Raw genomic sequence first — 26,466 nt, forward strand, 5'->3', positions numbered from 1 at the left:
AGCATTGCTAAACGATATCATATCATCCGACATTTGGATAAAATATAAATAGTAAAATAATACGGAGTACAAATAGGATAAATCAACATGGCGCCATGGAATCGTCAGATGGGTCAAAGCTACCCCGGATCACTCGCGCCGCGAAACAGACGGACAGATTTCCAGCTGGCAGCAGCAGATGAAACGAGTTCTTTGGAATAATTAATAGTTTCGGCGCTTGTGCACGGGTCGAACGAGGGCTAGACTAGACCAGGGGGCGGTTATGAAGATCGTTGGCTTAACTATCGCTGACGATCGGGGGGAGCCTATGGTAAGCTCCTCGGGCATATTCTGAAGATGAGATATGTACCATATTATCCCTGGAGGGGACTGCTCTGATTCGATGGCAGAGATCTCAGCGCCAGGTGTCCAGCAAGCAATTGACCACGACTGCTAGTGCTACCTGAAGCGGTACTACTAGACTATTACCAGTTAATCACTACTGTCTACACCGGATAGGCAGCAGGATATGCGTAGTTAGTATGGTATGCCCATGCTGTACGTCGGGAATCTGTGTCTGGCTGGTCCCCACCGGGTGCGTGTCATGATTCATGGGCGCGAGGCGATGCTCGACATGAATCCTAGTTCGTTGTTTTGGCGAGCAGCGGTTGCACACACACAAAACATTCTTGTTTCAGCTGGTGTGCCGTGGGTTGCAGAGCGCTTGCATTCCGGCAGTGGCTCAGAGTCTCAGACAGAGAGAGAGAGAGCATGGGGGAAAAGCAGCCGCCGGGGTGGATCCGGCCTAGACTTGCCAGTGCCTAGTCAGCAGTCGGGAGGACCATCCGACCGTTCGCGTATTATGGCATTGTCTAGAACGAGAGAGGTGAACCATGGGATGGGATTGCGATTGCGATTGCGATTACTACCAGAAAAGATGTTGTACCATAGAGAAGAAGAAGAATAGGTAATTATCGCAGGTCAGGTGCTTCTGGTCAGATGTCGAGTTGAGTTGGAATGGATGACGTCGCCATGTGACGGGTGGAGCACGAGGCGTGGAGGCCACGAGATGGATGATTATTATTATTTATTTATGAGTATAATATATTAATATTATAAGACTATATTCATACTCTATCGAGGACTGCTGATGGGATAGATATTATTGTTCGAGAAAAAGAATAACAACAACAAAAAAAGTCCAGATCTGCCAGATCGCAACTCCAGTTACCTGGACGGCCAACTTGGTCCGTCCGTCGCGCGTTCTCGTGGCCAAGTGGTCTTCGGTGGCCAGCGGGTGATCGTCAGGCAACGTGGATGATCAGGATAAGTTACAGGGAAATGATTTCCTGGCGGCAGAGACATCGTCAGTTGAGTCTTCAGAGGTGAAGGGAGAGGAAAACGGGATTACTCGGGTCGATGACGCGATACGGGACGAGGCGATGGGGGCAACCAAGGAATTGCTAACGAACGAATGAATGAATTAATATCGATCTATCTCCGTGTCTGATCTCATCTTACTATTTATCTCCTTATCCATGACTAGTTATTTACTAGTTACTGCCTAGTGAATATGAATTTTGAAATGAGAGGAACGTGTCCTCATTATTATTATCAACTAGGTATTACTCCGTACCTGTCTAGGGGGGTAACTAGATAACTACTAGATAACCGACTGAGGTGCTCGTGTAAGCGCTGGGACGGCGAGACGCTGCATGCAATGGGGGCGCTTGGATCGATCCAACGGGCGTCCAGCAGCCACCGGGCAATTAATTAATCACCTGCCCATGCAAGGGAACATTCTGAAGATAATGATAATCATATCTACGAAAAATAAGAATAAAAGGTCGGAATGGAATCAGCGCAGTTATTTAGTTAGTCACGACTCACTTACTGTCTGGAACTCGAACAAGGTGGGGGAACAGCCCATCCGGATCCGGACGTGGCCAGTCCGCCCTCTAGTTAATAATATTAAACAATGATAACTAACTCCCGTCAGTAACTAATCAATGATAATAATAATAATAAGATCCAATTCCACCAGCGAATTCAATCAATCCAAAAAAAGACACTAAAGAATGGGGCCGGCGAGGGCGAAAAAGAGGAGTTGCAGTGGATCGGCGACATCATTGCGCTCCACCAGCGAGAGAGCCAGAAAAGGCCAGATTCCGGTCTCACTGGCTGGCGACTCTTCAGCTGGAATTCCGCCCCGGCTGGACGAGACAATTTGTTCATGAATTAGATGAATTAGTTGGTTATTTTAGTTGGTGAGTTAGTTAGGTAGGTAGTTAGGTAGTTATCATCCTGCTCGGCTGGCTGAGTATTTTATTCTATTTTATTTTATTTATTATTATCTACAGTGACCATAGTTAATAATCATTAGCGCCTATCTTGTCTTGCCTTGTCTCTGAGTCTCAAATAATTCCCTCCGAATCTATCTATCTTAGGTACCTAACCTAACATAACTAACCTATCGGCTCCACCACTGTCCATCCTGTTCTCCTTCTCTTGTCTTCCACCCTTTTAGTCAGGAACGCTTTCGGGTTCGTCATTCCAAGAAAATCCCAAGGAACAAAAAAAAAATAATATTAGGAAGACAGAGAGAATCCCTTCAATATTTTACTCTACTCTACTCTATAATCCATCCCCAGCAACACTCTAGCCGGCTACCAACTTTCGTCCCACTCGGTCGCACCGCACCGACAAGCCTCCTCTCTTCTTCCCCCCCGCAGATCCTCCTGCCAGTTAAAGACTCCCGAAGCCGTGGATGTCCTGGATCCCCGCAAATTGCCAATAAACCCGAGCTATTTTTACGGCAACAGGAAAGCAAAAGCTCCCTTCTACATTTCAACTTTCCCTCTCCCGATTCTTCTCCTGTTCGCTCAAAGAAACCATTCTGTCTCCTGGCCGTTGCGCCATCGCTCCCCGTCTCCCTATCCAGATCCTCGCAATTGCTCGTCTAAGTCACCTGCATCGCCTATCTCGCACCACCCGCTGAATCGGATCGCTTCACCCCCGACGGACGTTCTCTCTTCTCCCTCTCCCTCCCTCTCTCTCTCTCCCCTCCCCTCCCCCCGACCACCGAACTCCTCCGGCTGTGTGTCGTTGAAAAGGGGCAGAGAGCGCGAGACCTGACCTAGCACACAATGGCATCCTTCAAGGTAACTTCCGTTGCATTTCACTGAAATCTTGGGAGGAACCGTCCCGACCGTTGCTGACGCGGGAATTGGTGCTGCTGGCAGGAGTCCTCCATATCGCGCCCGTTCCCTCAGTCGGGCCTCCCCGTCCGACAGAGCAATGCTCGAAACCATTCGCATGCGCACTCGATATCGCTGGGTGCCGTCAATACCAACCATCGCGTCACCCGTCGGAAGAGTATCGCCTCCGCCGCCGCTGCCAATGCCGCTGCGGCCGTTGCGGCCACCATGAAGGACAGCGGTGATCCAGTCACGATTCCGATGGCATCGCACCGGCGGAGTCTCGCTGGCCGCAAGGGTCTCGAATCGAGCTCCCTCGGAGCCACGTCCGCCCTGTCGTCCTCTCTATCGCGGAGCGTGAACGCTGGCTCGGACCGCAAGACCTCGCCCAACGCAATCGACGAGAACTCCGCAGCGGAGGGCAGCGCTTCCGGAGCAAAGCCCGTCAGCACCAAGAGCAGGAACCGACGCGCCAGTGAAGGGTCAAACCTGAACCGGGGCGAAGGGAAGCGGGTTGCCAGCGAACTCCGCTGCGAACGTTGTGGGAAAGGGTATAAGCATAGCAGCTGCTTGACGAAGCATATGTGCGTATACCCCCCTATCGTCCCGCTACCCGGCTCGAGACGGGGTCCCATCGATACCGGCGCCCTCCATGTCGTTTGTCGTGGTCACCCATCTCTCCTCCAGATCCCTTGTAGTCTTTACTGCTAGTACTACTACTACCACCACTACTACTACTACTACTATTCTTGCTCCTCTCACACTCCTCACCTCTCTTCCTTCCCGTCTATACCCAGGTTTGGTTTTGATTGACAGTTTGTGTGTTTTGGCTTAGGTGGGAACATGACCCAGCATGGCAGTTCACGTCGAAACTCCTCATCTCCAAGCATCAGCAAGTCCAATTGCTCGAGGCGGCCACCGTGCTGGTCAACATGAACCAAGAGCCTACCACCGAGATGGAGTCGGAGGACTCATCGGCCTCTCCCGCGACATCATCCGAACTCCGCGATGGACTAAGTTCCACCGAGACGACGCCGCCCCCCATGGACGAGGACGGGCCAGAGTTGCCCGACACACCAGCCGGCTACGGGAAGCGCTATAGCGTCGCCAGCACCTCCGCCTTCTCGCGCTCCTACCAGTCCAGCTCCTTCGCCGACAGTGCGCCGCTGCATTCGCCCGCCTTCTCGCATTTCCGCCATTCCAGCATCGATACACGTCCCTCCACTGCCGACACCGGGAGCAGCGACGACGACGATGAGGCGGATCTGGCCGCTGCCATCGGTCTGTGCAATTTTGGGACACCCCGCACGGGGCCCGTGCCCATGTCGCCCGATGTACCTCCAGTGCCCCCACTGCCTGCTCGATTCCTCGGCCAGAACATTCACAGCAACCCTCTAAGCCAGTCGGCCGCTGCGGCCATGCCTTTGCCCAGTTCGGCCTCGACGATCTATGGATCATTCTCGTTGAACCCGTCGCTGTCGTACAAGGTCTCGGATGAACGAGATGTCAAGATGGAGGATGTCCACCGCGAGTCGAGACAGCGGCGCAACGCCGACGTTGATTTTGGCAGCCGTCACCATGGTGAAGACGATGATGACGGGGTCTTTGGCCTTATGGAGGAGTGAACAGAGTGGCAAGCTCCTCTGTTATAACTGCCTGTTTTTTCATACGAAGTGTGGAGACACAACGGGAGGGGGCAAGAAAACCCTCGCGTCGTCCCACCCATCGGTTAATGCCCATTTTGCACGAAAGTATACGAGCTTGAGCGGTCCTTTTGAGCAATCTTTGATGATGATTGTGCGTGTTGGCATATCCATGTGTGTTTTGGTCGGTCGAAATGACCGCAGGAGTGATTATCTATTCTTCTTTCTTTTTATCTTTGGTTGGGGCCCTTGGTGCCCTTGGCTGTACGGGATCAGGACCATCAGGCTCTGTGTTCTTCTTTTTTTGGTGGGCAACACCACATCTTGGCATATCTACTAACCTTACCTCTCTCTGTATGTAACCTACGAACCAATGCCATGAACATAACAACCGACAAGTCCTTCAAATACACTTACCAGTAGGATAATTTGCAGGGTAATAATGCATGAAGTTATAAAAATATTAGTGTTGAAAAAATAGAGTATCAAGTCATGATCCATTAATTCAATACAGAGATAGTAAAAATGATTGCTGTGGATAGTGCGCAACATTCGCTCGTTAAAGTGCAGTGTCATTTTACGATCTTATCTAGCGATGTAATAACTAACCTATCATCCGAATAACCCCCGATGGTCTAGTTGGATATGGCGTTCGGCTGTAATAGGATTTTCCATTGTTACCGAAAGGTCGCCGGCTCGATTCCGGCTCGGGGGAAAGGATTTCTTTTTTCTCTTTTTTTTTTCGCTCCCGCTGAGTTACCTTGTTTCCGTGCGTAATGGTATTCTATGAATTTTCTTTTTCTTTTTTTTTTCCCACTTATAATTCCTAGAAATATGTTAAAATTAGGTATTTTTTTTAGAATATATCCTTCGTTGCGCTAATTGAATTAAGTATAGTCTGGAGTGTAGGTAAGTAGAGTTATATATATGCATTCCCGGGATAAGAAAAAAAAAAAAAGTTCGTATATGCATCGACCTAACTAAGTAAGTAAGTAAGTATTTGTCGAGATTTAGGATCATGTTTGGTGCGTTGCAGTTCCTTCTTTTCTTTTCTTTTCCTTGTTTCTGAAGGAAATATCGTAAAGAGCTAACTCTGCGATAATAGTTATAATGCAACGACTGCTGAGTTATATAGAAGGACTAGGGAGAAAGGAAGGAAGAAAGGAAGGAAAGAAGGAGGAGGCAGTGCGACAATCCGGCTTATCGAGTTAATAGTATCGAGAGCAACTAGAATGGAAAAAAAAAATAACCATGCTAGAGTCCAATGACAAAGAGACGAAGGGTAAAGTAATGCAGAGTAGAGTAGAGTACCTAGATAGATAGAAGGGTAAGCCATCAACGACTAGACGGGATAGAATAGATCCCTTTGCAGATTATAGACTAGACCTCCACTACGGGGCGCAGGAGGGAGATAACAGAAACCGATCAGGTTTCAAATAGAAAGATAATAAAAAAAAATTCGCATTGAGTGCGTGCATGTAACTTCTGCACGATGTGATGTGATATGATATGAAATGAAAATACATGAATAAGAAGAAGAAGAAATATGAACAAACAACCAACCAAACAACCTCGAGGTGCATAGACATGAGAAAAGAAAAAAGTACAAGAAAAGCAACCTCGTAAAGTAAACCCGAATCCCAATCCCGATATGTGTATGTGCGATACAGAAAAAAATTGACACCAACTCCGTCATCAGGGTATAGTCCATCTCCATAAACTCCATGGGTATCTCAATACTGAACAGTTCGTCGTTCATTAATCATCAGTCATAAACATGACTTGTCATCCCGTTATCCATAATCGTCCCCAATTCGTCACCAGTATTGTACATATGTACGTACTGCACATCTCCACCAGTATTGTATCTCTCGCACAAGTTATGCCCGTGTGTTTGGCATTGTGTCAACGTCTCGATCTCTGTTTGGCTTTTGAAAGTGTTTGCCGTGCCCTGTTCGCTCTCCGCGCTATGCATCTGCATCTGCAGTGCTGTGTGTAAATGTTTGTGCGTCTGGAGGCTGTTGTATGTATGTATGTATGTATGTAGGTAGGTAAGAAAGAAAGTGTGACCGCCGTAAAGAGGAATGTGTTGAACGGTATGTGGCAATGTAAATTGCTCGACGGTCTGAAGGGGCGAGGTGTCTGCCATGTCAATCGCAAAAGTCAGTGTACGCGCACGACCGGCGGTAAGCGTCGAGTACTTACCAGAGAGAGTGAGAGAGAAAGAGCTGTCTATTCACGAGGAGTGGTCTTCCTCGAATCAAGAAGTCGATTCCGTATTCGGACTTTTGCTCTGGCTTTGCAGTTGATACCGTGACTGCGGCGAATGTGTTTCGTTGACGCCCGTTCGTACGTCATTCTGTTGTGTCCGAGTATTGAAACAGCGGAGCGAGAGGTCTGTTCCTCAGAAGATGTGAAAGAACTCGGAATCGTTTTGAAAGAATCGACAAGTAGATGATGTGATCGTAAGATGTGATGGACGTGAAGACTCGTTACCATGTCGGCGGCAATGGAAGTGAAACGGGTGTCGGTATCGATATGCAGCCAGTAGCCCGTTGTACATGCGCGTCGATAACATGGTCCTCTCAGGAGAAGGTCGGAAAGTGATGTGTGAATCCAGAAGAGAGAACAGTGGTGAGGAGAGAAGTGTTCCGAGTCAGTCCAGATGATAAAAATCAGGTGTGGTTCTTCGTGACGAGATATTCAATAGCGAGTTGAATGATGTGATGAGAACACGCGAATGTCTCGTTGACGAGGTTGCGAAGGTCGGAGAGAGATGTGAAGCCGACAAGATGACAGAGTATCGTGATCATCGTAGCAACCGTCGTAAGAAGTTAATATCGAATCAATCCGAAGTGTGGTGAAGGTAGACAAGGAGATTCGATGGACACGCCAAGGAGGTTGTTGGTGAAATGATGAAAGCAAGTACAGAAGTCCGTAGACTACGGTAGTTGCGTTGTACCGATGTCAACCTCAGCTAAGTATCCTGAGAAGCCAGTGAACAGGATGTAGAAACCTCAGCTAGTCGAGATCGTCGAAATCAAGGCACCGTCAGGTTATCGTGCCGACCGACAAAAGAGCTCAACTTGACTGAGGCAAAGTGGTGTCCAGAAGGAATATGAAGAACCGTAAATCTGCGAAGCACGACAAGTCGATCGAAATAGCCTTGACCGGGACGAGCATGGAAACGAGCACCGTCCAAGGAGACAAGACGCAGATAGAAGATCGATCGCCGTCGTCGTGATATCGCAGGAGCCTTTCTTCGCGCCGTATTCATCGAGTAGAAAAAGAACAACGCTCAACATCATGACCTGCTGGCGCTATCGAAGAAAGGCTTGAAATCGTCGTAAATGCGGCCTGTCGCTCGGAGCTGCGACCTTGGACCCTCTAACAAGGGCAGACGAAAACAAGCAACAAAAGACAAAAGGCCTATACCGATCAAATGTTGACATCCGTCAGCTGTTGTCTCTATACTGGAAGCAGATTATGAAGACACTCACCTCCGTACCGCATTTACGAGCCGTACGTCAACTCACTCCCGAACTCCATCGGCAACCGTTGGTCTCCGTGACTGTAAATTGCTCCGCGTACCCAAATCGACGTGCACTCAGCCTGCAAAGGTCGTGGAAGACACATTGAGAAGCCCATCGACCTGGCCACTTCTCTACCTCACGAGTCCACCCGCAACAAACTGAAGGGACAAGCCCGCGAGGTTCCGCCAGAGGGCAGACCCAATCAGCGGACCTGTATACAGTCTGCGCAAAGCAGATCGGAGGCCGGTCCATGACCAGGCGGGACAAGAGCTCAAGGTCCCAACCGACAATCGCAAGGCGAGATGCTGTACTAGCGAACTAGTACCGCCGGTAAGGGCCGTTTGGAGGCATATACGGTCCGTACTGCCAGTTGTACGGCGCCGAGTACCCGTAATATGCCCCGTACTGAGGCCCCTGAGCAGGCCCGTAGGCACCAGCCGGAGCTGGACCATACGGACCAGTCTGAGGTCCTCCGTAGGGGGCATAATACGGAGTCGGAGCCGGGCGAGGACCATAATGCCCATAACCCGGGCCATAGTAAGAAGACGCCGCAGGTGCCATCACAGGCCCCAGGTTCGGCGTCCGCGCCGGAGGAGCACTGGGCACAGGAGAGGCTGGTGTCATCGCGGCAGACTGTTCGATCTCCGCGATCAGTTTCCCCTGCTTTTCCCTGAGTGCCCTCCTTTGTTGGCGCTTTCGCTTCATCTGGCTGGGTCTGTTCCTATGGCTGGCCGGGGCGGGCGCATCTTCTGCCCCTTGGACGACCTCAATTGCCGTCTGCTGATCTGAAGAGGCAAGATGCCTCTCCCAGTTCGCAGCTAGAGCGCACACGAACTGGAACACCATCACTGGCGCCAGATTCTCCGGACGGCGAACCACAAGGGCCCACTGCCGGGGCAGACGGAAGCAAGAATCGTCCTCAGATACATCGGATGCGTCCAGGGACTTGGTCGTGAAGGACTCGACGGCGCCATCGGCGGTAGCAGTCGAGCCCGCAGTGGTGCAAGATTCCAGCTCTGGGAATGCCGCAACCGCCCGTCGTCGCTCGAGACGAGAGATGGCCTCCATCACCTTGCGGTGAATCCAGACATCCAACGACTCTTGCTTCGTTGGGGGAACAACAGACACAGAGCTGGTGGAAGTACCCGCTTGATACCCGGTAGAATCCCCCGAGATCAAGGCCTCATTTCCTTCGACCAGGGCAACCACCGCGTCGTACGCAGATGGCACACCGTCGGCCACAAGGTAGTGGGCTACCTTGGGTGAGGACCAAGAGTCGAGAAGACTCTCCAGGTTGTCAAGGGCCTCTTCCAGTTTGGAAGCACCAAGGGAAACAAGTCCCGTCCAGCGGGCCCAGGCGACAGCTACCAAACCCACAGCTAAGACCAAGTAACCAGACGCCGACAGGGTGAAAGACGAACCCGATACCGGTGGTTCGTCAGAGCTCGTGTTGCCACGAGATGACGCCCCGGTCTCGTCGTTACCCAGCCGGATAACCAGGCTGAGTCCTGTCTCCACGTCGGTTGGAGTCACGATCAGTTCCTTGGAGCCGTCATAGACGACTCCGCGGAAATACGCCTCCCCGTACCCAGGAGGAACATATGCAGAGACAAGCTCTGCCAGGTCGTAGACCCCTTTTGACAGGGTCGTCGCGTGCATGGCGCCGGATAGTCGCTTCACGAAACCCTCTGAGGGATCGCTCAGCAGTGGCACGGGCAGGAACGTGCCCCAGAGGGCCACAAGGGCGAAGATCCCAACGAATGGGAACAACATTCTGGTCAATACAGCTGTGAGACAAGTCAGAAAGGACGTCAAAACGAGGATAAGGAGAGATATCATGATGATCCTCACGTGTATTGAACCAGAGAACAGAGAAATCTCGTAAGAGCAGGTCGTTGTGATGCTGTGGTGTGCGTTGCGTGCTGACTCGATGAGATGATGAGGAGAAGGAGAGAGAGAAGGAGAGAGAGAAGGAGGAAGAGGGACGAGGGGGGTATTTTAACATCGAGAACTTGCTGGGGGGGCTGGGGCCAGCATTCACTGTTTTGAAAGAAAAACTTCCCAGATTGGGTAGGAGTAACACATTATGAGGAACACATCAGGGGGGGAGGCCGCCGAGGTGAAGTGAATCGTTTTCTCGAGGCCCAGGTAGAACTATCAGGGGCAATGCGGAATGCCATACTGAATTGAAGGGCAGATATATAGGGGCTCACGAGATGCATAAGAAAAGGAGGAACACAATAGAAGAAACTCGAGTCACTGATACTTGAATCCATTCCTTTTATCGATTGAGAATCATAATAAAACGAAAAAAGAAACCGAACTCCGTCCCGTAGGTGCGCAGAATATTTGTGCGCGGAATATTTGCCATAGAACCTCGTAAAACCACTTTTAGTCGACGTCCATTTCCTCCTCGATACCACCATCCACCAGCATCCTGGTCTTCTTCTTCTGTCTGAGCCTCTCCTCGCCGTGGACTCTGGATGCAACCTTGGCAGAATCCGCCGCAAGAGGCTGGCCCTCTTCTCTGTCGCGCAGCTCCTTCCGGATGAGATGCTCGCCCTCTGCAACGACTTTCCTGTCTTCTTCCCGCTTGCGGTCCCGAGCCAGCTTGCCTGCCAATCTCCTCTTTGTGAACACGTGCTCTCTGCGTTGTCTGATCTCTTCCACTCTCTCCATAGCCTTGACAGTGGCAGCAACGAGGTTTCTGTCGTATCTGACGGGGACGTTCCTCCTCTTGGCGAACTGTGACAGCAGCAGAGACGAGTCGACGATCATCTCCTTGCCGTGCGCCGCACGGTGAGCCTTGGTCCACTTCAACTTGCGGGGTTGTCTCTTCATCTGTAGAAGGAAAATATATTAGTATCGGTTCGCGAGTAGGAATCTCCGGTATCAAACACAAGGGTACCTTAAAGTTCTTGTGGCATTTTGAAGAGCCTGTATCGAGTTCCGTCAGTTATAATGTCCCACGTCGACCTTGTCATAGACGGAGATCGGAACACTTACAAAATCTGAACTGTTTTGCATCGAGACGGCAGAAGGTAATACCCTTGCTGGGGTAAACCGGCTTCGAACATATATGGCACGTTTCGACACTGGAATTCTCATCAGTCTTGCTAAATCTTTTTTTTCTCTTTCAATCGTCGACACAAGATTTATGGCAGCACATGAGCGAACTTCCTGGTGCCATCCACAGCTCATGGAAATATGATATATACATACCGCATGATTAATTAACTAGCCCCTCGATGTGGGCTGACTTCCAGAAAGATATGTCGCTGTCGGAAGATTTTGTTATCGCGCCGTCAAAAAAGGTCAGTATAAACTTTCTCGAGGTTCGGATGTGGAGCAGCGATTTGGGGGTGACTGCGCTAACCCGAAAAGGGCCACGAAAGCGCCGCCGAACGGTCCGACTTTTATCTCCATCCAACTTCTTTGCGCTTCCGCGACTTCTTCCTCAGCTCTAAACAGTTATCTCCTGCTCAATCCCTTCGATTCCACGGCCTGTCGTTCGTATTAGCTTGTTATTGCATTTCTGAAAAATGACCTCCACTCTCGCTGTTGGTTTGGGTATCGCTACGGCCGCGTTTCTGGTGAGTAGACCTCGGATCTCCGAATTCGCCATCGGCTATTGTTCAAGGATTGGTTACTGATGGACCATCTTACAGGGCCGCGCAGGACTTGTCGCATTCCGCCGCTACAAGGGAGGCGTTAATGCTGCGGGTAAAGCGTACTATAAAGGGTATGATGATACTGGTTGCAGCCAAGGATCGTCTTTTGACTAACATGAGCGCAGAGGCTTTGAACCGCGGATGACTCGTCGCGAAGCGTCTCTCATCCTGTCGCTCTCGTACGTTGACTCTCATATGTTCATTCGAGAGACATGTGCTGACTGCAGAATAGCGAGCGTACCCTGACGAAAGACAAGGTTCGAAAGAACCACCGCCAGCTGATGCTCCTCAACCACCCCGACCGAGGTGGAAGCCCATATCTGGCGACCAAGATCAACGAAGCAAAGGAACTTCTGGACAAGACCACCTAAACAGTCTTCGATTCGGGATTGGAGAAGAGATAATGCGGTTAAAGCGCGTATAGACTTGTATTATACGAGAGAGAGAGATGGCTTTTGTGGGTGCATAGCGTGGCGTTGGTTCTGGGTTTATGAAAATGGGACCTCTTCTATACTCTTATCGAGTCATGTTGGGAAGTTCTACTGGACTGTATCGAGATCGCCGCTCCTGATATATTTTCCATCGTATATAATACGACCTTACGTTGAACGCTCATACTTGAGCCTCCAGCAATTCCATCATTCCTTGCATACTATTCTCCAATATCAGTAGAATCTAGTTTTCTGCGAAAGGCTGTCAATCCTTGAAGTCAAGGTTGTCGTGCGCGACTGCTCCAAGTACGTCGGAACTCGAAAGACAGTGCCCAAATATGATAGACGTTCGAGTTCGAGGATGGTCCGTGGAAGCTGTAAGTCCTTGTGCGTATTTCAAAAAGTCACATTGCTACAGAAATCGATGTTCTTTCTAGCAAAACTAGATGAAGTTCGAAATGCCGATCTGGACATCAGCAGTAACAAGCCTATAATAATAATCCCGGAAACTACCAGTCTAGCAGTTTCAACTAGTTACTACACTTCAGCCCAGACGAATGAAGATCTCCCAGGATAACTAGGCATTCACCCCATGTTCCGTGGCTACGGGCGTCATAATCTTTCCTCCACCGGTACGAAAAGCTCCTAACAGTTTGGATATACACCAAGCTCTTTAGTTGCGCGCTATTTTGTTCTGCCATGAGCCGCCTACTACTATTTACATAGTCCTACGTACGCATATGATGTAAGATGACTAGCAACAGGGTATGCTGCCTAGAGCTGAATACTAGACATATTCCCTTGCTACAGCCTAGTTCTGTAACACATCCAGATAAACAACTCACGGGAATCCTTCGTACTTTGACCATACCCACAGATACTAGTCTGAGGCGAAGCGCTTTCCTCTTGGTGTCTCCGTCTTTGGCTGCATATCGAAGCACAGAGACGGGCAGGGAGAGGTCTTTTTACTGGACAAGCACTGAATTCTTCGCGCTGACATGCCATCAAGCCTTGTCAAGTGCAGCGATAAACCCATGTTCAGGATTGGCTGGAGGATCTGCGACAACGCATGTTCGACGCTGTTATCCATCACGTGATACGTACAGCCGTCTCTAGTGCCTCCAGATGATCTGATGGCCCCTCGTTTTGGCGCCCAGGTAGCGACGAGTGATTAGGTCTCAAGAGGGCTCAGTACAATGACCGCTTTACTCGTCCTCATTGGGCCCAGAGTGCCTGGACATTCCTGCGCAGAAATCTGGCTCAGTCCATAAATTCAGAGCACTGCCCGGCGCCCATCTTACGGTGTCTGTTAAACTAACTTATCTTGTTCTTCTATTATCTCGCGGAGCTCCTGCCGGGTTGCGGGGTTGAAGCAACTATGGCTGATCCTCTTTCCGTTACAACTAGCATCATAGCTCTGGCGGGTTTCGCCCTCCAGACGAGCAAGACGCTGTATACTTTGCTGGACAGCTTTAAGTCTAATAGACGAAGCATCCGGGAACTTCGAGAGGAGCTTGAGTCTCTACAGGAAGTTCTGGAGTCGTTGAAACGGCTAGCGGCTGAGAACGAAGGGGATCTGGAATCCCTCAAGCTTCCTCTATTTCGCTGCGGGAAAATCTGTGAAGAGTTCGCAGAAGTGATCGAGAAATGTACATCTCATTCCCAAGAGTCTCGTACAAGCTTTCGGGACTGGACCAAGTTACAGTACAAGGGCGATGATATCACGAAATTCAAAGTGAAACTCAGCGAGTACAAAGCGACTATCAGCATTGCGTTGGCAAGTGCTACATTGTAAGCAGCGTCCTAATATCGACACGGTTTTAATTTTGGAGATTGCTGACGTTTCACTCTGATCTAGTCGAACTGTGGCTATCACCGCCAATGTACTCAAAGAGTATAAAGATCTGGTTGATAATACAACATCGGATCTTTCGGACCACCTAGAAGAAGTTGAACAAAAGCTTCAGGATCTCTCATCACGGAATGTGGAATCCTCCGGTGATATCTCGGAACTGCAAGCTATCGAAGAGGAGCGGCGTAGCATACAGCAGTGCCTCCAAATCTGCACTCAAGTATCGAGCTACATAGAGGAGATCCAATTTGGGAACCCAAAGAGCCCTAGTTCTGGCCTCGAGGGGAAATCGCTGTCCGAGGCAACCAAAGCAGCTGAATATTTGAAAATCTCGCTGGCAACGAAGCTCACTGGAAGCACCCTTGAGGAATGCAAAGCCAGGCTTCACGCAGCATCGTCACAACTGAGGGTCCAATTGGAGTCTCTAGACAGCAAAATCAGGTCATTGTCAAAGCAGCGACCCAACCTATCAACTGGAGAGGCAGAAGATCTGAAGCGATTCAAAGAGGAACGAGACAGCATTACGCAGTGTCTTGCGATCTGCACAGAGGCATCAGATCTGGCTGATAACCCTCGAACTAATGTCTTTGAAGACATTCAATCTGCTGATTCATCGCATCAGGTCATTGTCTCCACGCTCGGAGACCTGATCACTGCCAGGCGTGTTTCTGCCGAATCAGGCTCTGCGCAATGGCTTGGTCAAATGTCGGACGAGACTCTTCGATGTCTTGCTGAGAAGTACGTTCCGACTGCAGAGAAGGAGAATAGAGATCCTGGAGGCGAAAAAACAGCTGGTTTTGCAAATAGATATGGTGCTGGTCATCAACTGAACAGCAGACATGGGGATGCAAAGCGAAGCTCTCCTAGCGGCAGTAGATAGGTATATAAATGATGATTCAGTACAGTCGAGGAAAGATGAGATAGTATGCGTTATGTCACAATGAACTGTCACGATTATTAGGAACAACGATCACAATGCTTAGACGGACGAAATAGATAGCTCGTCAAAGGAGGCAATACAGCGTTGTATGGAATGCCTTGAGTGTCATCAGGCGCATACGCTCGTGTTGACAGAGAACCAGCATAGTGTCTCCAAAAATAGACTCCAAGTGACTAAAACATTCCGACGATGCGTGACAACGGGGTGTAGCGCTAGACCTGGCGCTGCGGCCACTGAGGCCTTACGGATGGAGTAGGTGGTTCGGAGAGTATACAATTTCTGGAACCCATCCACTTATCGCTTTCTGGAAATGCACGTGCCATTTGATTATTCCGGAGACCGATCTATGTGAATATTTATCCGTTCTCAACAAGGTGCCATATAATTTTGAGGGGCTAAAAGGATAGCTCCCATGCGGGAGAATTGCCGACAGCTGGCATAGATACCGATCCAGCTAGTAGCACTTGGTGTCTCGAATACTTCTTCATTTGTAGCCGTGCGTAATACCTCTGACGCATACTCATCGGATATGCACCATGTTCTCCGTTGACCAGATTTTGTGGTCGGACTATTTGAATCCGTATCACCAAACGGCACAGTGAACCGGCTTGTCGACAATGCCGGTGATGCATTTTCTCCTCCTGACTCAAGCAGAAACTGCGCCCTGGGTCAGTAAGTGAGTTGTGGAGAGGATGGAGCCTGACATCATACCTCGATTTCTGTGACACTATACCCACTGATGGTCACAGAGAAGCGAACGACCCGGCTTCCGTCATTCACGTTAACACACTGGTGGCTGTCTGCAGGAGACCCAATAATACCCGTCTTCTTTGACTTATAGCTAAAAGCAAGTCCTATTATGACTCGTTCTTGAAAATAAGCTGTGATACTAGTCACTGGCCCTAATTCGTCAGTAGAAGCGGTATGGAAGAAAAGCTTTTGGACTTGGTCAACCGGCGATATCTGCGAAGGCAATAATAAAAGCCGGGAAGAGCCAAATGTATCTTTCATAACGCTAATAGCCCGAACCAGATCGAATGATGAACTCAAAAGCCATGTAAGTCCGTTCTATTCCAAGTCAGCACGATTTGGTTAACCATGAGAAAGCAGGAAATGCAAGGCTACCAACAAGATATTCGTGTGTTCCTGATTGATAATGATGCCGCATACATCCGTTTGAAGAGCCACAGAGAAACGTCTTACTTCGATTGCGCGTTGTATCGATCTTGATGGCAGTCACTCGACCCTGGCCGACATTGGTTGACCTGCGGTCCACCATTCTCATCCATATGGTCACACTGCGTACTTCTTCGTCCCGAGAAAAGTCCATAGCATCACCTTCGTTCATCCATTGGCCGATGATAGTCGAGCTGTTGTACCAGTCATGGTAATCAAACCTCAAACCGCATATAGAAGATGGGAGTTGGGATTCTTCAGAAGAACGGGTCGATACTTGGACCCTTCGAACTCCTATTAGTGACGCATAGGTGCCATACACCGATTGGCCTTTCGTCCGCATACAGAATGCAAGTTCCTTATCGTACGAGGCCTGACTTTCCGACAGGTTATGAGCATGGTCGACAGAGCGTCTAGATCTTTGATGATAGCCTTCGTCGCTTGGCTGTCCTTGAAGACCAATCCTGGAAAAATAAGTTTTATATCGAAATTGCTAAGCAGAAATCAGTCTGGTGCAATATAAAGAGGGCATTCAAGCACACACCGTGGTTGTAGCTATCAAGCCTGTCGTGACAATGCCTCTTGGCAGTTCTGGACGTAGCTTTTCCCTCGAAAATAACTCAGACCGGCGACGGAGACCAGTAAACAACATTTGACGACCGCGATTTGTTGATACCTGATTAACACGGTTTTGTGAGTTATATAACCCAAAATTGGGAGCGGCTGCAAACCTTTAGACTACCTATTCCACCTATTCCATCCTGGAGATCGCCTACTGTCATCTCGATATCGCTGATGCGTTCACCGTTTGGACCATCGATCAAAAATGATAGGGCAACCCCGCCACTGTTTCCAAACTCAACGCTTTTATCGGTATAGAAGAATCGTACACCGATAATTGGACTGTAGTCACCAACCATGTATATCACCATCCTTGTCAAGGATGATAGCAATTTGCCTCGCAACCCGCCAAAATCGATGTTAATCAACGGCTCGAACGTAGATCCCGTCTGTTGGGGTTCCAGAGAACTAAGCACCAGACCAGCGTATATAGGAATTCGTGGTGTCCAAAGGTGCGATTGGATTAAGTCCGACGTACTGTCAAACAGAGCGTCATGATCATCGGAGAGAGTCATAGTAGCCCGTTGAACCAGACTAAGAGCGACAATTTTGTATACCTTAGTCACGATCGTCAGCAAAATGGAATGGATATGATAGCCGCGACCTATACATACGTCTAGACCAGCGACCATATGAAAAGTCGCCGAGTTCTCAGGAACAACTAATGAGCCGTACACGACACCTTTGCCCTCATTCTGTCCGATCCAGTGGGATGGCTCATGTTCAATGAAGTGTAACTGAATTCCGACTAGGCCCGTTGCACGAAATGCAACCTCGACTGTTTTAATTTTTGCACTTGGTGGGATGTGAATCGATTCTGCATTGGCTGTAAGGAACCCCATAGAAGATAATTTGGTGCGCGAAACTTGTGCGTCTTGAAATTCAATCCCTGAAATATAACAACGTGTACCAATGTGGACTGTAGAAACCCTGATGTTCCCACCGTCTTTTGAGAAGCGACGTGGAAATTCCACGAGTCGAAATTGTTGCACGCGGCATCCGTCGGTCAACTGATTGCTATCATAGGATAATCTCGCACAAAGAGAGTGGACCCCTTGAAAACTTTCAGATAGGCCACCTGAAGATAAGGTGCTGAGTCTTTGAGTCCACTTATTGTCCGTTTCGTTATAGATTTCGGAACCAAGCAGTCTCTGATTTCTATAACGTTCAACAAGGGAGTCGAAAGAGCCCAGGAGTGTCCATATTCGCCGCCGGTTAATTAGGGGTGCGTTCTTAGCCTGCAAACAGAATCTTGTGCCAAGGAAGAGTCGATACCAATCACGTCTAACTGAAAGATCTGGACACAGAAACCCTTGTTCTCCGCTGACTGTGAACCGACTCCTCCAGAATGAATGTGGGAGAGTTTCACGTCTAGCGACCAGAGCGAAGTGCCGATTAACTAGTCTTAAATGCGCAACTTGTGTCAGACGTAGATATGATAGTACCTTGTACAATAGCTCGAGAGGGAGTCTTCCCAGGAGATGACCGAGGCCGTTTGAGGTAGGTTCAAGCACGGCATTCTTCGCTGAGCAATTTGTAGAAAGTACTTTCGAAGCATGGCTTTCCAAATCATCCAGTGAAGGTATTGTATAAGGATCTGCGAATAAAGGCGAAGACATGTCAATAGGCAATGGACGCCCGGTAGGTTTATGGGTGGCGGCCGCCCCTTTGTAGTCATGACCAAAATCAAAGCACGAAAAAGAGGGACAAGAAGTCGTGTAAAGTAGATCGAAGATACAGTTCAATGCATCGTCAAGGTTATCTGTGCGTGAAAGCCTCGCAAAAAATAGCTGCCAACACAAGTTATGGAAACCATAGCCCCAATTTGTTTCTCGTGTTTTGCTTTGGAACAGCTTTATATTGTTAAGCGTAGTCGCATCTCTATAGGACAGATCGCTTTTCAGAGGCGCCGCGAGGATGCTTCTTGTATGTATGATTCCAAGCCCAGATAGAGAAGGTGGCGTATCCTTGTTTCCAGTGGTGAAGATTGCTCGTATCTCTCCTAACCATGGTCGCTTGCGAGGCGGAGAAACCAATTCGTCTGCGCGGTCTGCTAGGAGAATGACACCGCAGAACGGGCAATATACGTTTGGGCATTCTTCCATTGAATCTGGCTAGCGCTAAGTGAAAGAGGAAGACTGAAAAAAGAACCTTTGTCAAGTTCATCGGTGAACTCCTGCTTATCTTGTGAGATGCACATTGGATGTTTCAAAAGGTTACGCGAGGTCCCTAATTAACTACACGTTTTTGACCTTGAATACCTAACTACCTAGGTAGATACCTTAGTCATCGAACTATCGACTGCAACTCATCGTAGTCAAGTTAATTTATCAACTACTACTCCCTGTCAATTCCCAAGCTTCGAGGTCAAAGCTATAGAATTGTCCACGTATTTCTCTCATTGCCTTACTCAGTTCAGTTCCAGCCATTGCCATTTCGTTAAATTGGGTCTGGTCATATTTTGTCGTACTTTGTCCAGGGTCTAAGTAAGCCTTAAGCTTATGGCTGTCTGCTAAGAACCTAAAAGTGTTCATCCCGTGAAACGGACAGGCGTCCCGTGAGGTCGTCTAGAGATATTTTTCTTATGAGGACCTATACTATACTATGTGAACGATATTGATCTTCCCGTTGTAATGATGGCCCGTGTCTCCCCAAACCATGGTCGCTTACGAGCCGGAGACACTACCTGATAGGAGGATGATGCTGCAGAACGAGCAGTATATATTAGAATATATAGTTTCGCTAGCGCTCAACGAATATGACTTCTTTCAATCAGGTTAAAGGCAAATTGCGGCCTCTGTGCGAGTTCTTATTGACCTTCGAGTCGATTTGGCAAGGAAGAAAGACCGGGACGGGGAAAGGCACCGGCAGCACGACTAACCATCTTTACTTGAGTGCATGTACCTCAGTGTTCTGATGATCTTGTCGTCATCCGACCAGGTCGTTCGTCAGGAGGCCTCTACAGTCTTCATTCGCTGGCTAGACTAGAGGCTAGAGCACTAGTTAATTACGATGATATGCGTTTCTTAGGCGACCGACTATCTAGTGGCCGTTGGTGACAGGATGGTTACCCAGACAGCTCGAAGCTCAACCGCAATGGACGTAGACAGGTCTGTGCTATCAGTGAGAGAGGCACCTGCTCGTCAAATTTTAAGTGTAGTTCCTGGAAGTTTAGGAAGGCCACAAAACGAGTCACTGAGGCCTTTCAAAATACTCTAGAGAATCAGCAGCGCCGAGCCTGGGGCGGCACGAAGGCAGCGGACGTGAGAAATACGAATCTTGTAGCGGAAAGCATACTTCCACAATAGCCCCCAGTTGATACGATACACACCTCGGTGGCTGTCCATGCCTGTGCCGGCCATCCTACCATATGGTACTCAGGGCATTCGCCTAGAGAACTAATCACCATGTCACTTGAACCGTTTTGCCACCATCACCAATCCACGTGGGGGCCCGCCGCATGGCCAGAGCAGAACGGTGAGTGGTATCATGCTTGCTTCAAGACGCTCGCAACGGGCACTCGAGCACTCTCTGAATGAGGCCTGACCAAGAGTTCATGGCGCTGTTGGGTTGACGGGCGGTCTTCGGGTCAGCCCACCTGCACATTAGAGAAGTCGGACTGCGGATGCGGAGGAGGCTGGACGTACCGTTAAGTATCTCTAACCGAAGCCACACGAGTGGGAAAAGCCAAGAGATCCAATAATGATAAATCGTACATTAATAAACTTGATACAAAGGCCCCAGTGGCCCCCATCGGCCGTGACGCCTCTAGAACATGGAAAATCCCGTGGGAAACAAGGAGAATTTGACATTAGACGAGCGGACCGTCGCTCGGGATGGGCTTGACGGGGCCTTCGGCGGGTTAACCATGGCTCGAGCTGGGCGTGGTCGATGATTGCCCCGGAAGTGAAGGCGTTAGTGTTGTGCAGTCTGCGAGAGTGACCTAACTCGAGGGTCCAGATGAACTAATTAATTAACGGACCTGAAGGCTGGGGCTCTCGATAGAACAGCTTAAAACCCGCCATCAGCCCTGGTGGGTCGTCATATCCAACCGCCCTCGTCCGCTGGCCTTGATTTTTTATGTTCACTCCCTCTGCACCTCTATCTCTCTCTCTCTCTCTCTCTTCTGTGATTATCCTCTCCATTGTTGCCACTTGTTGGTGACTGTCGGTCGGTCTGAGCATCGCAGTGCGCCTCCTGTCGCGTGAGAAAGATCCCTCATGGCTGCGTGAGACTCTAGCCCCCTCCGCAATTCGTGCCTAGCAGCTCAGAAGCGCCCACACGACGTCGAAACGCAGATCGCATTGTGCTGCCAACGAGGGACCACTTAGTAAGTTGGCGGAGTGCAGCCTGTTTCAAAGACACAGCAGGGTCCATGTCCGCCTCAACCGCTTCCTCGTCCAATATCCCTCCAGGTTCTCCGTCCTCAACAACAAGCACCCGCAGCGGACGCCTGAGGCGGCTCAGTCAACTGCGATCCTACACCCAAAACCATTTGGCGGCACACTCGTCCAGCGGCCATCGTTCCTATCGAAACACACTCACGAGGGTCGTCGGGCTTGCGTCGCCGTCGCACTCCAGCGGCGGGCCTGAATCCCCGCCGCTCACGGGCAACAGCAACCAGGGTCCATGTCCAGCTCCAGCTCCTAATCGGACCACACCCTCTCCCGACCTGTCGGTCCCCTCAGCAGCCAGTTTCAGCGGAGGGTCAAGCTCCGAACTCCCAGCTCAAGTATCCTCCGAATCTTTACAATCGAGTCCGTCCGACGATCCAGAGTCGCAACCGTTGCGGGGTATGACTCGACCTAGGACTGCATCCTTCAACCGGCCAGAGTCCGCTGGTGCGGGGACGGGAGGTTCATTAGATGCAGCAACTCCTCTGAGAGCGGATGTGCGGTCTTCTGAATCGACGCCCCTGAACCAGGTGGGAGTGACAGACACACCAGCCTCTCCCGCCGCGGAAGGCCGTTCAGGAGGGTCGGGGTCGAAATCGAAACAGAAGGCCACCATCAGGTTCTATGCATACCAAGATCCTCATCAAAACTCCCGACCATCGTTACCCTTCGCTCCTGTGACACGCGCTCTACCGTCCGAAGATTCGATCATCCGCGTGGGCCGCTACTCTGAACGTGAAGGGATTCCAGTGGCAAATCCGTCTGAACCCTCTGATGCACCAGTGGGCTTCAAGTCGAAGGTAGTGAGTCGGAAACATTGCGAGTTCTCCTTTGTGAATGGTCAGTGGCATATCAAGGATGTGGGAAGCTCGTCGGGGACGTTCCTCAACCATATGCGGCTGAGTCAACCCAACATGGTGTCCAGACTGTATGCCGTCCGAGATGGGGACATAGTCCAGCTGGGAATCGATTTTCGAGGCGGAGAAGAGATGATCTTCCGCTGTGTTCGAATACGGATCGAATGCAACCGCAGCTGGCAGCAGAGGCCTAATGAATTCAAGTATGTGCCCCTTTCAGCGTATGTTATCGGGCAGAGCTGACTTAGTGTGTAGTAAAAACACGGAGAGTCTTATCAATAATCTTGGAAAGGGCACTACTGCTAATTATGCTGGATGTCGAGAATGCTCGATTTGTCTGGGCTCTGTCTTGGTAAGCTATGGTAGTCTACAGACAAAGAGATGTCACGATGCTAATCGGCTGCAGCGGCCCTACCAGTGCCTCTTCATGGCAGCATGCGCTCATGTGTGGCATTATAAATGTATACGGCGCCTGATACATACGCCAGAGTATCCTATGTTCCAGTGCCCTAACTGTCGCGCCTACACCGACTTGAGCGCCGAAGTGGATGACTCGAACGACTACGACGAGGAGGAGGAGGAGGCCAAACAAAACGTCCCCGTGAACAATGAAGAATCAACTCCGGAACCCGACTCGCGAAACGACAATAATCATCCTGGTGATCGATCAGAGCCTACCGAGAACAGTGTTCAGCAACAGGGATCCTCGACAGACGGAGAACTTGCCGCCATGGCCCAGAATGTGCACCTAGAAGGACAAAGTACCCCAAATATGGAAGCAGCGAATGGTCACAGCTCCACTACTACACCACAAGATTCACCGGGTAACAACGTCGAACGCAGCGCCAGCATCGATATACCTGGCTTGCAAAGCCTCTACCAGTCTCCCGGCGGCGCTCGCTATCGGCGAGGTCAGTCAGGTGCGGACAGCCCTGTTGCTGCGGACACCTTCGAGGATAACCCGTTGACGCCGCGAAACGATTCCGGTCCTTTGGCATTCGATGGGCGCGCAGGCAGGTCGTGAGGACCGTCTCCCTCCGTTGCGCGTAGTTTTCTCACTCTCCCTTTGTACGTGGGCATTACGGAACATATTTCTATCTGCCGGCGTTCGACCTTGAGCCGCTTACCTGTTTCGCATTAGTCTGACCGGTCTTCATCGATGTTAGTTGATTCTAGCTGTCATGGAGGGCGGTCCATAGAAGGCGTTGTGTATATCTGTCTGCGTTTGAGCGGCTCCCTTGGCATCGGTGCGCCAAGTTCCGGTTTCTTCCTCTACGACTCGATTCGCCGTATCACGCTTTGCTACCTCGCATACCCGATTTGTTTTTTTGTTCATCCACCTCCGTTGCATCTATCTCATATGGGTCCACATCTTCTTTTTGTGTCAAACACGAATATGCCTTTTGACGGGGGAAAGAAGTGCGCCCGGGATCAATCAGTGGCGCTGACAACGGATAATGCATGATACCTAGGAGTATTTTATCTTTTCAAGGTAGGCTGGCATTTTGGTGTTCCTTCTTATCAGATAACACGGGAGTATATTTACTACTATCGCCATCTGGCACACTGCATCATGGCCTTCACCGCATTCTATGCTCATGATGGACTATACACACCGTCACGGATAGCAATGCAGATGCCGTACGTATATAATAAACGCAGATCATCTTTAATGAGCTCATTATATTACGAAGATAATTATTGTAGAATTTATAGACATAGGAAGCAGCAGCAACTGATGTCATCGCACTGTCGGTGCTGGCATATCACTCGCCATATCATCTTCATCTTTTTTGTCTAGTCTTTTGCCTAAATCTTCTTAGGCGCTTGCAGTGACGGTCTCATCTGCTGTCTGGTAGATTAGTTAGCGGTCTTGACACCACGAACACCAACCGAAGCAACCCTCGGCGCTCTTGGCGTCAGACGGCTATTCATTAGCTCCGGATACTTATGCTCCCGTGTTAAGAATGCGGTGTCACCACCGGCGATCGATCTCAGTGACGGCGCTTTTGTTGTGCCGTGAATGGTCGACGAGCTACGAGTAGACTTGAGACAACAGAAGATATTCCTCTATCTACTCCGTACGCGTCGTGGGGTCCAGATGACCAGTCTTCCCGTGCCCCCGCCGCGCTGTAGTCCGCTGTCAACAATGTTTCTTCGACTTTTCTCACCAACATTATCAGGTCGTATCTACTCTTGATTCTAAACCTATTCTACATAGCTCTTGGTATTCTTTTCTCCGACTGGAAAACGTATACAGTGCTGTTACTCGCGCCCCAGAAGACGTGAGATTCCTTTTAGGTTCAACTCAAGCTGCTGGGACCAGGGTTCCCCACAATCCTTGGCCTGATAACACGAGAAAACCGACGATACATCAGACGATAACAATGAGGTTCAGTGCACCTCCGACCCCGACGGGTTTCCAAAGTCGCAGTCGTCGGAACACTGGACTGCAAGGTGTCAAGCATCATCAGCGGACAGGCACTCATCCATTGCTTCTCTCCAGTCGACGGAAACCTAGAAGGTAAATTAACGACGCCTGTTATCTCCACGCCCCGGCGCAGTGGTCCGTTGACATTTTATGATTGTAATAGATGGCCGCTAGTTCTCCGATTCATAAAGGGAGCCGTCCATGCCGCAATCATTGTACCTGTGATGCTGCATGGATTGTTCACGGCCTTGGTTGTATGTCTGGATACTTATGTCTTCGAGACCGTGGGCTTACCTTCGACAATTGTATGCATTTGAGACCCGCTGCCTGGCTCCGCTGTCTATATATCCCACCTCTGACCGGCAACAAAACAGATCCCATCTCTCTCAATAGTCGTCGGTCTTATGCTCGTGTTCCGCAACCAGACATCGTATAATCGATTCTGGGACGGGCGCAATGCCGTGAGCACGACGAATTCGTGCATCCGTAACCTAGTCCGGATGATCCTGACAAACAGCTACAGCACCAATGGTCCATTGACTCAAGAAGAGAAGGAAGATGTTGAACGCACAGTCCGCGTCCTGATCGCCCTCCCATTCGCTCTCAAGAACTATCTGCGTTCGGAGTGGGGTGCCTGGCAACTGGGAGCCACATGGGACGAAGTCCTTGAGAACGGTGCCGGACCCATTTACAATCCCGAATATGCAAGCCTCCTGCCTGTCGGACTACAGGCTCTGGAGGATAAAGGACTGGGTTTGCCATTCGAACTGACATTCTTCGTGGATTCTTTTGTAAAGCGGGGTGTCGACCGGGGTTGGTTTCACGCACCAGGGGCGAGTCAGATGCAGGCTCAGCTGAATACCCTGACGGATGCTTATGGCAAGATGGAAACGATCAAGCTGACCCCTATACCGGTCGCTCATTTGTAAGAATGGCTCTGCTCTATATCAAGCAGCAACGGGAGAAACTAACTTCCTCCAGAATTCACCAAAAGCAAGTCCTAGCCCTCTACGGCTGTGTACTTCCCTTTGCCATGGTCGATGACATGGGATGGTGGACCGTGGCCGTCTGCACTCTGATCATGTTCACCTTCTATGGTATCGAAGGCATTGCCTCTCAGCTCGAAGACCCCTTCGGCTACGACCGCAACGACATAAAGATGGACGCCATCGTCCTCGACACGAAGACCGAACTGGACGTTATCCTCGCAGAATGGCGCAAAATGACTGCCGCAACAGAGACCGTCCCTCAGACGTCTTCCTCAGGCGCCAACTCGAACCCGACCAATGGCGCGCAAAAGAAGTATCGGCATCCAGACATGTTCGTGAGAGCGAGACCACGCACGTCGGTGCCCATGTCAGAAGCTGCCGAGGATTGATCTTGGGCGAGCTTTTGAAGAGCTCCTGAATACACGCTTAGAATCAAGTGTACCGAGCCGTCTTGTTACGCGAAGACGGATGGGGGCCGTACCCGCTATTTTGATATAGGACTTCACAGCTTCAATGACCACGTTGTCCGTCACTGTGAAATGGAAAAGATGTAGGAGAAGAATCCCGCGCCTGCTTTGAGTCTCTCAGAGTTCTCTAGTCATAACAGGTAGCTGATGTGCGCTGCGGTGTTCAGATGTAGCCTGAAGCTCAGTCCAGACACTCCACCTCACCTGACTACAATAACATCGAACTGCCTACTCCAAAGCACACCGCTTTGAGAACCGCTCTGAGCCCATATTAACAGCTCTATC

General features: G+C 50.0%; 8 protein-coding genes and 1 non-coding gene across 9 annotated transcripts; 6 read left to right on the forward strand and 3 right to left on the reverse strand.

Moving 5' to 3' along the window:
* Positions 1-3,125: 3,125 nt before the first annotated feature.
* Positions 3,126-4,801, forward strand: C8Q69DRAFT_504474 (putative C2H2 finger domain protein; the record flags this gene model as incomplete). Its single annotated transcript, XM_028632596.1, has 3 exons — positions 3,126-3,140; positions 3,222-3,760; positions 4,012-4,801. 3 exons carry the CDS (start codon positions 3,126-3,128, stop codon positions 4,799-4,801), a joined length of 1,344 nt encoding a protein of 447 aa, XP_028487463.1.
* A 642-nt stretch (positions 4,802-5,443) lies between these two features.
* On the forward strand, positions 5,444-5,534 carry C8Q69DRAFT_t25. The gene has a single exon. It is a non-coding gene; the product is annotated as a tRNA-Tyr (tRNA).
* A 2,864-nt stretch (positions 5,535-8,398) lies between these two features.
* Positions 8,399-10,550, reverse strand: C8Q69DRAFT_151002 (hypothetical protein). Its single transcript, XM_028625543.1, has 2 exons — positions 10,204-10,550; positions 8,399-10,139 (listed from the first exon to the last, which is right to left on the reverse strand). Exons 1-2 carry the CDS (start codon positions 10,355-10,357, stop codon positions 8,671-8,673), a joined length of 1,623 nt encoding a protein of 540 aa, XP_028487464.1. The 5' UTR covers positions 10,358-10,550; the 3' UTR covers positions 8,399-8,670.
* A 193-nt stretch (positions 10,551-10,743) lies between these two features.
* On the reverse strand, positions 10,744-11,579 carry C8Q69DRAFT_504476 (ribosomal protein L24e-domain-containing protein; the record flags this gene model as incomplete). Its single annotated transcript, XM_028632597.1, has 4 exons — positions 10,744-11,193; positions 11,261-11,289; positions 11,359-11,447; positions 11,575-11,579. The coding sequence occupies 4 exons, from the start codon at positions 11,577-11,579 to the stop codon at positions 10,744-10,746; spliced, it is 573 nt and encodes a 190-aa protein (XP_028487465.1).
* A 196-nt stretch (positions 11,580-11,775) lies between these two features.
* On the forward strand, positions 11,776-12,674 carry C8Q69DRAFT_456871 (putative mitochondrial DnaJ chaperone). Its single transcript, XM_028629854.1, has 4 exons — positions 11,776-11,945; positions 12,021-12,094; positions 12,149-12,202; positions 12,256-12,674. The coding sequence occupies exons 1-4, from the start codon at positions 11,895-11,897 to the stop codon at positions 12,392-12,394; spliced, it is 318 nt and encodes a 105-aa protein (XP_028487466.1). The 5' UTR covers positions 11,776-11,894; the 3' UTR covers positions 12,395-12,674.
* A 1,027-nt stretch (positions 12,675-13,701) lies between these two features.
* On the forward strand, positions 13,702-15,414 carry C8Q69DRAFT_151044 (hypothetical protein). The gene is made up of 2 exons (XM_028625545.1): positions 13,702-14,245; positions 14,313-15,414. Exons 1-2 carry the CDS (start codon positions 13,833-13,835, stop codon positions 15,184-15,186), a joined length of 1,287 nt encoding a protein of 428 aa, XP_028487467.1. The 5' UTR covers positions 13,702-13,832; the 3' UTR covers positions 15,187-15,414.
* A 312-nt stretch (positions 15,415-15,726) lies between these two features.
* C8Q69DRAFT_151035 (hypothetical protein) lies at positions 15,727-19,236 on the reverse strand. Its single transcript, XM_028625544.1, has 5 exons — positions 17,658-19,236; positions 17,154-17,600; positions 16,967-17,098; positions 16,376-16,915; positions 15,727-16,314 (listed from the first exon to the last, which is right to left on the reverse strand). Exons 1-5 carry the CDS (start codon positions 19,146-19,148, stop codon positions 15,952-15,954), a joined length of 2,973 nt encoding a protein of 990 aa, XP_028487468.1. The 5' UTR covers positions 19,149-19,236; the 3' UTR covers positions 15,727-15,951.
* A 2,087-nt stretch (positions 19,237-21,323) lies between these two features.
* Positions 21,324-23,387, forward strand: C8Q69DRAFT_151109 (hypothetical protein). The gene is made up of 3 exons (XM_028625546.1): positions 21,324-22,497; positions 22,550-22,646; positions 22,701-23,387. The coding sequence occupies exons 1-3, from the start codon at positions 21,419-21,421 to the stop codon at positions 23,316-23,318; spliced, it is 1,794 nt and encodes a 597-aa protein (XP_028487469.1). The 5' UTR covers positions 21,324-21,418; the 3' UTR covers positions 23,319-23,387.
* Positions 23,388-24,588: 1,201 nt separating this feature from the next.
* On the forward strand, positions 24,589-26,256 carry C8Q69DRAFT_151172 (Bestrophin, RFP-TM, chloride channel-domain-containing protein). Its single transcript, XM_028625547.1, has 4 exons — positions 24,589-24,818; positions 24,889-25,030; positions 25,100-25,650; positions 25,707-26,256. The coding sequence occupies exons 1-4, from the start codon at positions 24,682-24,684 to the stop codon at positions 26,101-26,103; spliced, it is 1,227 nt and encodes a 408-aa protein (XP_028487470.1). The 5' UTR covers positions 24,589-24,681; the 3' UTR covers positions 26,104-26,256.
* Positions 26,257-26,466: the final 210 nt, after the last annotated feature.

Source organism: Paecilomyces variotii, assembly GCF_004022145.1.
Source record: "Paecilomyces variotii strain CBS 101075 chromosome Unknown C8Q69scaffold_2, whole genome shotgun sequence".
NCBI classification, from domain to species: Eukaryota; Fungi; Ascomycota; class Eurotiomycetes; order Eurotiales; family Thermoascaceae; genus Paecilomyces; species Paecilomyces variotii.

What these genes read in the sequence shown, in the direction of transcription:
- C8Q69DRAFT_151002 (XM_028625543.1), bottom strand. Translation starts at nt 10,357, where the DNA reads ATGTTAAAATACCCCCCTCGTCCCTCTTCCTCCTTCTCTCTCTCCTTC. An exon ending in TGTTCTCTGGTTCAATACAC is followed by an intron (nt 10,140 to 10,203) that starts GTGAGGATCATC and finishes CTTGTCTCACAG; the next exon opens with CTGTATTGACCAGAATGTTG.
- C8Q69DRAFT_151044 (XM_028625545.1), top strand. Translation starts at nt 13,833, where the DNA reads ATGGCTGATCCTCTTTCCGTTACAACTAGCATCATAGCTCTGGCGGGT. An exon ending in GCGTTGGCAAGTGCTACATT is followed by an intron (nt 14,246 to 14,312) that starts GTAAGCAGCGTC and finishes ACTCTGATCTAG; the next exon opens with TCGAACTGTGGCTATCACCG.
- C8Q69DRAFT_456871 (XM_028629854.1), top strand. Translation starts at nt 11,895, where the DNA reads ATGACCTCCACTCTCGCTGTTGGTTTGGGTATCGCTACGGCCGCGTTT. An exon ending in TCGCTACGGCCGCGTTTCTG is followed by an intron (nt 11,946 to 12,020) that starts GTGAGTAGACCT and finishes ACCATCTTACAG; the next exon opens with GGCCGCGCAGGACTTGTCGC. An exon ending in GGTAAAGCGTACTATAAAGG is followed by an intron (nt 12,095 to 12,148) that starts GTATGATGATAC and finishes ACATGAGCGCAG; the next exon opens with AGGCTTTGAACCGCGGATGA.
- C8Q69DRAFT_151035 (XM_028625544.1), bottom strand. Translation starts at nt 19,148, where the DNA reads ATGGAAGAATGCCCAAACGTATATTGCCCGTTCTGCGGTGTCATTCTC. An exon ending in GTGGAATAGGTAGTCTAAAG is followed by an intron (nt 17,099 to 17,153) that starts GTTTGCAGCCGC and finishes CGTGTTAATCAG; the next exon opens with GTATCAACAAATCGCGGTCG. An exon ending in CAGGAACACACGAATATCTT is followed by an intron (nt 16,315 to 16,375) that starts GTTGGTAGCCTT and finishes GACTTGGAATAG; the next exon opens with AACGGACTTACATGGCTTTT.
- C8Q69DRAFT_151172 (XM_028625547.1), top strand. Translation starts at nt 24,682, where the DNA reads ATGAGGTTCAGTGCACCTCCGACCCCGACGGGTTTCCAAAGTCGCAGT. An exon ending in AGTCGACGGAAACCTAGAAG is followed by an intron (nt 24,819 to 24,888) that starts GTAAATTAACGA and finishes TGATTGTAATAG; the next exon opens with ATGGCCGCTAGTTCTCCGAT. An exon ending in TGGGCTTACCTTCGACAATT is followed by an intron (nt 25,031 to 25,099) that starts GTATGCATTTGA and finishes GCAACAAAACAG; the next exon opens with ATCCCATCTCTCTCAATAGT.
- C8Q69DRAFT_151109 (XM_028625546.1), top strand. Translation starts at nt 21,419, where the DNA reads ATGTCCGCCTCAACCGCTTCCTCGTCCAATATCCCTCCAGGTTCTCCG. An exon ending in CAGAGGCCTAATGAATTCAA is followed by an intron (nt 22,498 to 22,549) that starts GTATGTGCCCCT and finishes CTTAGTGTGTAG; the next exon opens with TAAAAACACGGAGAGTCTTA. An exon ending in TTTGTCTGGGCTCTGTCTTG is followed by an intron (nt 22,647 to 22,700) that starts GTAAGCTATGGT and finishes AATCGGCTGCAG; the next exon opens with CGGCCCTACCAGTGCCTCTT.